Below are 13,035 nucleotides of genomic sequence, written 5' to 3'. Positions count from 1 at the left end.
CAGGAAGACTAGAGTTTATGGAAATTAGAGCAAATCCAAAATCATCCCAACTTAGAATCACACCATATTTATATCGATAATAATGAGAATTCAAACCAAAGTTTTGATATGATCAATAAGATGGTGTAGTTTACAATTTTCGGTAAAATATAGTTTAACAAAAAAACTAAAGAAAGAAAAGTAAATAAAATAATATAACTTTTTGACTTTTTGATATCCATTAATATCATTTATTATGATTTAAATACCAATTTATTTTTATTGGATTATAATATTAATTACTCAAAGTCTACTTGAAGAAATTTAAACAACAATTACAATAAAAAATACAAAATTAAGACATATTATTCAGAAATACAATCAATCTAATAAAAAGATTTTCGATAATTCTCTTAGACATATTCAACTTGAGATCAAAGCTTCAAATTAAAAAGCTTCTTCCCATCAAAGTTCATGTGACATCACTCGTTAGCATTCCATGTCACCTCAACATTAGTTTCTTCATCTTTGTTGAACTTTATCAACATACAACAACCCAGAACACACCCTTTCTTAATAGATTGTTTTGTCTTGCATTCTTTGTATGTCTCATGCACAACTACAATATCTTTAAGTCTTTTAATCACATTATCTTTATCCATCGTGATGCACTCTTCAAATTTCTTATCAATTTCTTTAACTTCAAAACCTGCAAAGATTTGTTAGTGGTATAGAGGATAATCAAACTAATCTAAAAGAAAAAAATTATAAAAAGGGAGAAGCCGGAAGAGAGAAAAACTTACACCATATTACAATGTTAGATGTTTTTGAGATTTTGTTCACAATGTATATACTAAACATTTAGAAGTATTTATAATAACCATATACACTCATTTAATTCAATTCATTTAACTCAATTAACACATATCAATTGAAGTCGTTCGCCTTATATTTTAATATATCTAGAATCTTAAAATTAGAAATAAAGTAGTTACAACTTAGTTCCAATATTTTTTTATGAAAAATATTTTATTATAATTTAAAAAGAGTTGATCTATTGTGTTCTGATCTATAAACTTGTAATATGTGTAAAATTCAATTAAAACTTAAATATACTTTTATGTTTTCTTATAAATTAAGAAATAAAAAGTAATATTTTAATATATATATATATATATATATATATATATATATATATATATATATATATATATATATATATAAAATAAAGAAAGAAAAAATATTATTATTAATAATTGTTTTTCTAAAAGTCATTCTATAACTATTTAATAATTATAGATTTTATATCTTTATTGATGAGTTGTCTCATAAAATATGGTATCTAAATACGTGTAATTTTATTATTATTTTTTCAAATGCTTAATTAGAATTTATTTTTTTGCAAAAACAGGGATAAGACCACCAATTAAATTAAGAAAACCAAGTTCAACGAGACAAGAGAAACTCAAGCGGAGCAAATCAAAACCCTTAATGAAAGGATCTAAAGCAACGAAGATCAAAGAAGTTTCTAGAAAGTACCGTACTAATCTCTGCATGGACTAAATTTCATAATCTAAAATTTTAGATGTTCATGCCAATGTTGGCAAGTCTATCCGCAATATGATTGTCTTTCGTAAATATATGAGTCACTATAAAAGACAAACCAGAAGATATACAAAGGCATTTAATCATATGGTCTTTGATCTCCAAGAAACCATATAAGCTTCGCTAAAGGCCATAATTACTAACTTTGAATCTGAGCCTAGTCACAAGTTAAACCAACTTTTTCTCTTTAGAAATCTCTATGGCTCTCATGGAACCTTCCAATTCTGTAGATAAGTCGTCTCCTTGGCCAATAGGCATGAAAAAAATCATTAAGTGCTCAACTTTGGAATTTATTAAAATCCCTTCACAAGCAGCAATTCTAGGAATACGAATAGAAATCTCGTCCGTGTTGCATTTGATCTAGATAGGAAGAGGAGGGGGCCATAGAAATTTCTTGATCACTAGATATTTTGGAGGAAACAACGATATATTGAAATTTTTAAATAAGTTGAACTCCATCATGGAAGATGAATGAATCTTCAAAATATGGTTTCTAGGAAATGCCACATTTTCCAAGAAAGAAGAAATGGACAATTTCCAATGAGATAACAATGACACTATTAATTTAAGTACATAACTCCACAAACTTGCATTGACCTGGTATATCTAACCTGGTATCAGAGACAGGTTAAAACTACAATATGGGCATTTGACTAAGATCAACGCTAGGTGTGAGGGTGGGTGTTGAAGTCAGTATTTGTGTTGTTGGAGTTTATTTGAATTCTCATTTTGCTTAAATTCATTGGTTGTTTATTGTTTAAATATATGAGGCTAACCTCATACTTTGAACTAGCTTTTGTGCATGAAATCCTAGTATATTTAACAATGTAGATAATATGTAATGGACATTTAGTTATAGTTGAAATATGAATAGTTTAGTCTATTTATGTCTTATTATAGTCTCTCTCTCATTAGTTCTTCTATTTGGCTACTCCTCTCCCTATTGGTCATTATGTTTGGTTATTTCTCTTTCTATCTTATTAGTTCTTCTATTTGATTTGGTTTGGATTATATTGGATTGATTCAATTTCATCGAATTTGATTTAGTTCATTTTAATATGATTAAATCAAATTGATTTGGTTTGATTTGATATGGTATGATCTGATTTGGTTCAAATAGTCATAGATCGATTTGGTTTGATTTGATATGGTATGATCTGATTTGGTTCAAATTGACATGGATCAATTTAGATTGATTATGTTCATTTTGAACTAGATTGAATTAACTTGGACTAGTTTAGTTTGACATGATTTAATTCATATTATTTTGATTCAAATTGATTTGGTTCAATTTGATTTATTAGCTTGGTTGTTCCCTCTCTTTGGATGCTCCTCCTCTCTTATATGATATCTCTCTTTATCTTTTTCAACTACTTCTTCTTTTTTTCGTTGTTGCTTATCTCTATGATGGTTCTTCTTATTGGTTGCTCTTTTGTTGGTTATGGGATTACTTATTTTGGGTTGATCGCTTATTTTTAATGTTAATTTGTAACAAGTTTAAAGTTTAACAAACTTTATCTTGAAGAAAAATGTTATAATTTTAGATTTATAATGTTTATTATTGAATATGCTTTTATTTTTGTTTTTTGGCAATCTCTCAATGCAGGACCGACCCAATCAATCTGGGGCCCTGTTATAATTTAAAAAATAGGTCTAAAAATATTAATTTATACCAAGTTTTTTTTAAAAAATTGATAAAAATGCATAGATTTTAAAAATAAATTATGATTTTACACCTCATTTTAAAAAATAGGTGTAAAATAGATTTTTAAAACATACTATAATTCTACATCTATTTTTAAAAAAATAGGTGTAAAATGATTTTTTTTAATTAAAAAAATGTGGGCCCTCCAAAACTTGGGCCCCAGTGTTGTAGCACAAATTGTACCTGCATTGGGTCGATCCTGTCTGAATGCTTCATGTTAATTTCTTATGAGTTTGAGGGGAGATGTTAGATACTATTTAACGAGTCTTTACTTTTAGTTGGGCTATGAGAAGTTTAGTCTATTTATGTGTTATTATACATTATCTTTGTAACCCTTACTTTCCATAAGTTATGTTATTCATATTATTGAAACCCTGGTTTATTTCTCTCTTCACTATTTTTTATGTCTATTGTTAACATGGTATTAAAGCTGGGTTAAGGACTGGAATGTGAACATTTGACTCAGACCCATGTTGGGCATTGTTGGTTCTAAGTGTTGGCAGCAATTTTGGTAAAACAAAGAGTGTTCACAAGATGTTGCATGTGATGTCTTAACATAAGATATCTATGTACCTGCTGGAGTTTAAAAACATAATTATACAGGATTGTTTCAGGATGTCATACACGATGTCATGACATCTGATATTATGTACCTGCTAAAAATTATAAATGGAATTATGCAAGATTGTTCCAGGATGTCAGACCCGATGTCATGACATCCTGTACACAGAACATTCAGTGTGAATGTTATGTGTTTTGTGATTACGCATTTAATGACAATCTATGTATGATTGAAGATCTGATTTGCATGCGCATTCAATCATTGATTACAACCTGATTTACTTATTTTCCAAAGAGATCTAACTAGCTGTCATGAGAAGATTTAATTGGAAAATACTTTTAGGGTTTTCAAGATGTCCAAGCCCAGCTGAAAGCTTCTATAAAAAGGGACTTGGAAAACCTGATTTGATACACAACCAATACTGAGCGAAATATTGAGAGAATATAAGGGTTTGTGTCTTGTTTAGTCGTAAGACTTGTAAGCCATTCAATTCATCCATAGATGATTGAATTGGTCTGATTTGTGGGTTGTAATTTGTCACTCTAAGCTTGTAAGCAAGAGTGTGTGTCTACTTGATCAAAGTTGTTAAGCAAGATCAAGTGTGTGTCTACTTGATTGAAGCTGTTAAGTAAAATCAAGTGTGTGTTATTGAAAAGTGTCTTCTTTTCACAAGGAATTGTTGTTTAAAATCACAGGTGTGATTGAGGTGGAGTGAGTGGGTTCTCATATCTAAGAGTGCTTAGGTAGAAGTCTCACGGGTAGAGATTAGGTGAGAAATACTGTAACTTGTTGAAGTGTACAGAGAGTCTTTGAACTGATTCTATTTAGTGGATTTCCTTCCTGGCTTGGTAGCCCCCAAATGTAGGTGAGTTGGACCGAACTGGGTTAACAATTGCTTGTGTCTCTTGCATTACTATTCGTTATCTTTATCCTGTTTGCATTACTCAAATATTAGTGTCGTGACATTACCTTCGACATCTCATATTTGATACCAGAATTTCAGGCATGTGGGTGGATGTTGAAGTTAGTATTTATGTTGTTTGAGTCTGTTTGAAGTCCCACATTACTTAGGTTTTCGGGTTGTTGATTGTATAAATATGTCAGGACAACCTCACCTTTTGAGCTAGTTTTTTGGGGATGAGATCTAATCATATTTGGACCTCTAATGAGAATGTATGGTGACATGCTGAATAATGGATAATAGAGTAGGGTAGACTACTTGCAGAGCTTATAGAATGTTCCAAATATGATTCACAATGAAGGATTTGACATATGCCTTGACGAAACTATATGTCCAAGTTAGGATATTCAAGCTTTGAAGTAGAGGAATTCACTACCACTATAAAAGGAAAAATTTATGATGTTTCTACCATCACCTAGAAACCAACTAGTGTTGGGATTGAATTCACCAAAAATGCTCTTTAAACCAATCCCATGTGGATGAATAAATATGGTGCCTAATGTATTTTCTTTCATAAAGACTTTACTTATGGTTATAGGATGACAAACAGATCCGTGGAATTAACTAGATCACGATACTTCTTTTAATGTAGAGGCTTCATTGAGAATTAAAAGTGACTTTATGCCTAGACCACCATCTGAGATAGGTTGGAAACATTTTCTCCATGCAATTGTGATTAGTTTCCTCTTCTAAATATTCGTACTTGTAAGAATAGAGTGCACCTAAGAGGGGGTGAATTTGGTACTTTAATTTTTTTTGTTTTTTATAGGAGTGTATCTTTATTTTACTTGTTTTCCTACTAGAAAATTCGCTTATAGTGACCGAATTAGTGACTAAAAATTTTTGGTCACTCTAGCCACCAAATTCGCTTATATTAATAAAATTTTAAAAAGTCACTCAATCGGTCACTAAATAAAATTAGCAACCGAATTAGCGATTGAAATTTTGTGACTGTAAGATTCAGTCTCAGAAAAACATTTATATATAAAATAAACTTTTAAAAGAATTTAGTGACCCGATTTTCGATCACTGATATTTTTTTTCTTTATTAAATTAATCCTTTAAATTTTCTATTTTTCTCTTTTATATATTTTACCTTTCTATCTTTTATTTTTATTCAAATTTCACATTTTATTATTTTAAATAAATAAAACATATATTCATATCTAAAAAATGATAGCATAATTTATTTTTTACTAAAAAATATTATTTAAATGATAATAATTGTTAATAATATTTGAAATATCAAATATATATTAACTATGTCAATGAGTCCTAGCGATAATGTGTGTGCTTTAGTTGAAATGCAAAATAACATACCTGAATTCAATCCTCCATTGCAACATATTTTGTTTTATTTTACATTTTATAACAAACTAAAAACGGTCACAAATTCGGTTACTGAATATGCCGCTAAAGATTAGCGACTAGCACTTTACCAAGCAAAAAATGGAAGTCGCTTTATTGGTCACTAAACGTTAAAGTGACTGATTTTAAAGTTTTTTTAGTCTCTAATTCGGCCACTAAACGCAAAAAATTTAGTAGTGTTTGACGTTAGGTTATGAAAGCAGTAAAGTGAGGAAAAATAAAGAATACGTAAGGTTTCTACTATCTCTCTTCACAATCCAAGAGTACATCTAGTCTCCTTACCATTGTAAGAGATTTCATTATTGATAGAATTTTGTACAAGCCTATACCTGACTTCTATACACAAGCTTCTAACTAAATCAACAAGTCAAATCACCTTGTGATTTTACAACAAAAAAAAGAAAATAATCATTTCTCTTTATAACTCTCTTGTTTCCAACAATCTTGGACAACAAGGTACTGATACAAGTATCTGATTCTTTGATAAGAATAAACTTGAAGCAGTGTGATATAATAAATCCTAACTTGTAGAGTTTCTTCCCTTTCAATAATTATGGTATATCACAATATATCTTTAAGTGCCCAAGAACCTTCACGTTATTTGATTTATGAAAATAATGCAAAAGTTCTTGATGTATGAAAATAACAAATGCAGTATGATACAGTGAAATACATAGGCAATATTTTTTGAAAGAAGTTAATTTTATCATATAAAATACTCTTTATTTATATTGTCATTCACACCCTTTGAATCAAAACAAAGCTCTTGATAATTCATGATAAGGTACGAAATTATTTTGAAAAGCAACAATGAAGGAGACATAAAAAGATGCATTCCATAAAAGTATTTTTCTGAAAATTCATGGTGTCAATCGAATGTCTGGGATATGTAATAAATTTCACCATTTAATACATTGATTTTTTTTAATTTTAAGACTATATCAATTGATTGCGAGGCTTATGCAATCAATTGACCTCAATAAAAAGTTTCCAAATTTAAATGATGACAATCGATCGTCATAGCCATGCAATGGATTGTTTGGCTTTAATTTTGAATTTTTCAAATAGAAAATTATGCAAAATATTATCTAAGTAATAATGTAATGACATGATTTTTAAGATAATACGTGGATTGATTTTTAGATGTTTGAGCACTTAAGAGTATATGAATCATGAGATACTATATTTTACCATCTTTCTTTGATCATCCATAACATAGTCATTTGAGAAATTTCTTCACTCTTTAACATTTGATCATGTCTTTACCATCTTAATTGTTCTTATCAAAACATCTTTATTGAAAGCTTGAATTTACATTCTCCCCCTTTTTGATGACGACAAACCAATGTATAATTTTTGTTATTGCTTGACAAGAATTTGAAAAACTCTCCCTATGTTGGGTAAATCCCCCTTAATATATGCATATTTTAAAGATTGAATTCTTAAGAGTTATCATGTACCTAGAGAGATAAAATACAAACAACACATGCAATTCATGCATACACCTTTCTCTCCCTTTTGACATGATCAAAATGTAGGTAAAGATGGGTAAAGTAATATATAAAAATTAAGAATAAACATGCATAATAAAAATAATAAAAATATTATATATTCTTTAAAAAAACAAAGTACATAAATTGAAACCATAGTAGTACAAACATAGTACATAACTTAAACATACTTCAAAATAAGACATAACTTAAACAATTGTTAACATAGGACATATAAGTCCTAAGAAATTGATAAACTAAATAAAAAAACATTAAACATTAAACATTAAACATAATAAGACAAAGACAAAGAACTAAAATTAGTCATGATTCATAAAGTCTTGGTCAAATTTGTCTTGGTTGACGAAATTGTCTTGATTCAAGTTTTCTAGTTTGTGTGTTCTTTTTTTTATGTTGGCTTAATTTATGTTGACTTGGTTTTCTTGTGGTTTGAAATGAAGATAATGATATGGGGGGACTTGAAATGGGAGAATATTCATGTGAGATTAAAGATATGAAAATTTATCATTAATTGAAGTGTTCATGTATGTCATATAATCAAAAAGTTATTGGTTGGAAGTTTGCTCTTGATTGGTTGGTTGTGGAACCAGTGGTGGAGGAGGACAAACTTGAACCACTTCATCAATGTAACATATAGTCTTCTTCTTGTAATTATACTCTACACCCATTTTAAAGTTGTAAATCTTCACAAAAATCATCCAATCTTCCATCGACACATGATCTTCATTAGAAATGTTTACACCCAAATATGGAAAAATCTTAGATATGCATAATGAATATGAAGTTCAAGCGCATCCTTAGAGTGTGTGAGCATAAGCTCCAGTATCAAATATGCCCAACTCACTTGAAATCCATTCTTGATAGCAAATAGGAGTTGAATTTTAATGCCTTTGACAGTTGAATGGTTTAAAAATTTTGGTATTATGATATAACCCAAAATATAATGTATCAACCTATCATCAATATAGAAAAATTCAGTAGACCATGAGTTCCTCTCAGGAAGCTTACCACCAAGTATTTTCTTTCGCTTCTGAAAGAACTTATGCTCAGTAAGCCTAGAAATTCTATAATAAAATTCCTTCTTAACGTATCATGTTAATGATGTAGACTTATTCACTTTGATCTCTAATCCTTCAGAAGGTATGCCAAATTTTTTACCTAACTCAGTAGCATAAAAATAATGGGAATCCCTTTCACAGAGGAACTTATCACTCCTTTGTTATAAGTCATGTTGGTATAAAATACTTTAATAAAGTGAGGAAAGAAATAACCATGCATGATTACTAGACCATATATTTTTTGCTTCATTAGATCCTCAATGAACTTAAAGCAAGGGTAAGGAAAAGATATTAAATCAACATACCTAGGACCAAACAATGGTTTGGTAATGAAGCAGTCAATGTACCTTTTTTGTTGTGCTTGTGTAGAAAACAAACGGTTTAAATTTGAATCCATTATAGAGATCTTGGAGGATTTAAGATTATGGCATTGTCTTTTCCCTTAGATTCCTTCCTTAGTTTGGGAGTCATTGATGAGATACGAAGGTTTGGTTAAGAGATAATGAAGTTTTAATATGGTTAAAGTGATGACCTTTGATGGTATAAGGATGGAGTTTTTAGAAAAAATATAGGGAAGATGAAGATAAAGGTAGGAATGTGTTTTGGGTTGGAGAGAGAGAGAGAGCAAAAATCAGAATTTGTTCAGGAGTATGTGGGTGTCTAGGTTAAGTGTAATGGTAAAAGGAGGAGAGTTATTTATAAGGGAAGGTTTGATTGCATTTGACCAAGAATTAAATTTAAAAGAAGTTGTAAAATTAAACAACAAAAATCAATTGTATGGACCTTGCAATCGATTTCCATTCAAATTTTTTGAAAAATAAAACAGTGTCAATCGATTGATACATCATTGTAATGATTAACATAAACTTACGTTACTCACAATCTTGATCAAAAATTCACTTTCTAGGCCACCTAATTGATTGTCACTTTTGAATTAATCGATTGAAGTAAAAATTTGTGAAGCATCAATCGATTGTTATGCCCTTACATTCGACTGCTTGTATAAAAGTTTTGAATTTTTTTTAAAGGCAATGTTAGAAAAACAATTTTTTATCATAAACACACTTAATGCACATAATAAAAATATTTGATCTTACCATAAATCATATATCATGATTACCATAAGGATTTAAATGGAAATTAAATATATTATCACACATATTCAAAGTACCAAGATGATCATCACAAAAATTCAAAACAGAAGTTTAAACACATAGAAGAATGGGGCAGAAGCAGATGTGCGGGAAATTTAAATTATCGAAACATAAAATAAATGAAAACATGCATGCACCTTTGATTTTATTGATGATACATGAAGTCTTGTTAATTATAATATATCCATTTCATCAAGGATCCCTAGCTCATACAACATTTTTTAAAATGAATATTTTGTTAATGATTTGGTGAAGATATCTGAAAGTTGATTATGTGTATCCACAAAAGTGAATTCAACGTCGCCTTGAAGAAACGTGATCACGTAGAAAGTGATGTCTGGTGTTTATGTGTTTGGTTTGAGAATGCATGACTGGATTCTTTGTATGTTGATTGCACTTGTATTGTCACATCTTAATGGAATGCATCCAAGATCAAGTCCATAGTCACGAAGTCACTACTTAAGCCATAGAATTTAAGCACAACAACTACCTGCTGCAATGTATTCTGCTTCTGCGGTGCTAAGAACAACACATGCTTGTTTCTTATAAGACCAAGAAACTAATGCATTTCCTAGGATGTGGCAAGTTCCAGTTGTGTTTTTTCTATCAGTTTTACAACCTTCATAATCCGAGTCAGGATAACCAACTAAATCACATATACTACCTTTTGTATACCATAACCTAATATTTGTTGTTACTTTTAGATACTTCATGATCCTCTTTATGGAGGTGAGATGGGGTTCCTTTGGATTTGCTTGAAAGCATACACAAAGACAAACATTAAACAAATGTCAGGATGTCTTGTTATCAAATAAAGTAATGAACCAATCATACCTCGATATTTAGTGATATCAATGGAAACACCGGATTTATCTTGATCTACATATGTTCTGGAACCCATTAGAGTATCCATCTCTTTGCAATTGTCCTTATCAAACCTTTGCAACAATTCTTTGCAATACTTGGATTGGTTTATGAAGATGTCATTCTTTAATTTATCAATTTGTAGTCCAAGAAAGTAATTCATTTTACCCAACATAGACATCTCGAACTCTCTTTTCATTATCAATAAGAATTCTTCATATAGATCTTTGCTTGTTGATTCGAATATGATGTCGTCAACGTAGATTTGAACCAATAAAGTATGATTCTGAATTTTCTTAATAAACATAGTATTATCAACTTTATCTTTTTCAAATATTCTTTCACATATAAAGTTGATAAGTCTATCACACCATGTTTTTTGTGCTTTCTTCAAGCCATAAAAAGCCTTTTTCAACTTAACGACATATGAAGAATTCTTGAAGTTTCCAAAATTGGGAGGTTGTTGGACATAAACTTCCTAATTAATGTATCCATTCAAGAAGGAGCTCATGACATCCATTTGGAATAACTGAAAATTTAAACATAAACAAGTAATAAATGAATAGCTTCTAACCTTGCAATCGGAGAGAATGTTTCTTCAAAGTTGATTCCTTATTATTGATTATAACCTTGAGCCACCAATCTTTCTTTGTTTCGAAAAATTATACCATTATTGTCAAGTTTGTTCTTAAACACCCATTTGGTACCTATGATTTGTTTACCGCTTGGCCTAGGAACAAGGTCCCAAACTTTATTCCTTTCAAATTGATTTAATTCTTCTTGCATAGAAAGAATCCATTGGTCATCTCCTAAGGATTCATCAATCTTTTAAGTTTCTATTTGAGAAACAAATGTCATATTCATGTAAGCATACTTGAGATTTAGCCTTGTTGAAACTCCTTTAATTATGTAACCAATAACTTTGTCTATTGGTTGATCACGATGGGTTATCCATTCTTTAGGAATATCAATTTGATTTGTCTCTTGTTGGGTAGATTCCCTTTTGTGTTCCGATTGATTAACATTGTTATCTTTGGCAACATCTTCCATAGGAACTTCTAAAATATCATCATCGTCATTATCAAAAACAACTATATCCTCCTTAGAGGGGTTAGATTCATGAAAGGAAACATGCATTGATTCTTCAATAGTTAAAGTTCTTTTATTATAAATGTTATAAGCTTTTCTTGAGAGAAAGAGATAGAGAGAGTAACCAAGAAAAATACCTTTGTCGGATTCCTCTTCAAACTTATCGAGATTGTCTTTGTCATTGTTAAGGAAAAAGCACTTACTTCCAAAGTTATGAAAGTGATAAATGTTTGGACTTCTTCCTTTGAAGATATCATATGGAATATTTTTCAAGATCGGTATTATGGTAACCCAATTAGTTACATAACATGCCGTGCTAACCGCATCTTCCTAAAAGTACTTTGGTAGAATTTGAGTCACTCAACATAGTTCTTGTAAGTTAAATTATAGATCGATTCTTTGTTTCCACCACTCCACTTTATTGTGGAGTCCTTGGTGCTGAAAAATTGTGAAAGATGTCATGTTCTTCACAAAACTCTTCAAATGATGTATTTTGGAACTCTCCACCATGGTCACTTCTAATTGAGGCAATCTTTAGTGATTTTTCATTTTGCACTTGTTTTGCATACTTCTTTAATGCCTTGAAGCGTCACTTTGATGCACTAAAAAGAGTTTCCAAGAAAATCTAGAAAAATCATAAATAATAACTAAGCATATACATTACCTCCAAAGCTTGTTTTTCTTGATAGATCAAACAAGTCCATGTGCAACAATTGAAGTGGTCTTGTAGTTGATACCACATTCTTTGGTGTGAAAGTTGATTTGGTTTTCTTCCCTTTTTGACATGAATCACTTGATTTATCTTTGACAAACTTTATCTTTGGCAAACCAATGACAAGATCATGTTTGACTAGTTTTCTTAAATTGTTAATATGAATATGGGCTACTCTTTTATGCCAAAGCCATGATTCCTTGTTGCTTACCATGAGACATTTTACTTTCAAAGATAAATCATCTAAAGAAATCATGAAAATATCATTAATTCTTTTAACTTCGAATTTTACCTTATGGGTGGATTCTTCTTCAATCAAACATTCATCCTTGGTGAACTTGATTTTGAAGCCTTTGTCATAAAGTTGACTTGTTCTTAGAAGATTGTGCTTTAGTCCTTCAAGATAATATACATCTCCAATGGATGTGAAAGGTGGTGCTCCAACTTTTCCTATTCCAAGAACCTTT

At 30.1% G+C, this 13,035-nt stretch overlaps 1 protein-coding gene across 1 annotated transcript; it reads right to left on the bottom strand.

Moving 5' to 3' along the window:
* Nucleotides 1-8,236: 8,236 nt before the first annotated feature.
* On the bottom strand, nucleotides 8,237-10,948 carry LOC127131909 (uncharacterized mitochondrial protein AtMg00810-like). The gene is made up of 3 exons (XM_051060793.1): nucleotides 10,738-10,948; nucleotides 10,394-10,657; nucleotides 8,237-8,349 (listed from the first exon to the last, which is right to left on the bottom strand). The coding sequence occupies exons 1-3, from the start codon at nucleotides 10,946-10,948 to the stop codon at nucleotides 8,237-8,239; spliced, it is 588 nt and encodes a 195-aa protein (XP_050916750.1).
* Nucleotides 10,949-13,035: the final 2,087 nt, after the last annotated feature.

Source organism: Lathyrus oleraceus, chromosome 3 (genome assembly GCF_024323335.1).
Source record: "Lathyrus oleraceus cultivar Zhongwan6 chromosome 3, CAAS_Psat_ZW6_1.0, whole genome shotgun sequence".
Lineage (NCBI taxonomy): Eukaryota > Viridiplantae > Streptophyta > Magnoliopsida > Fabales > Fabaceae > Lathyrus > Lathyrus oleraceus.
Note: the sequence above shows the minus strand (reverse complement) of the source record. Positions and strands in the feature narration are given on the sequence as shown.

What these genes read in the sequence shown, in the direction of transcription:
- LOC127131909 (XM_051060793.1), bottom strand. Translation starts at nt 10,948, where the DNA reads ATGTCTATGTTGGGTAAAATGAATTACTTTCTTGGACTACAAATTGAT. An exon ending in TGATATCACTAAATATCGAG is followed by an intron (nt 10,658 to 10,737) that starts GTATGATTGGTT and finishes TATGCTTTCAAG; the next exon opens with CAAATCCAAAGGAACCCCAT. An exon ending in AGCAGAATACATTGCAGCAG is followed by an intron (nt 8,350 to 10,393) that starts GTAGTTGTTGTG and finishes AAATGGGTGTAG; the next exon opens with AGTATAATTACAAGAAGAAG.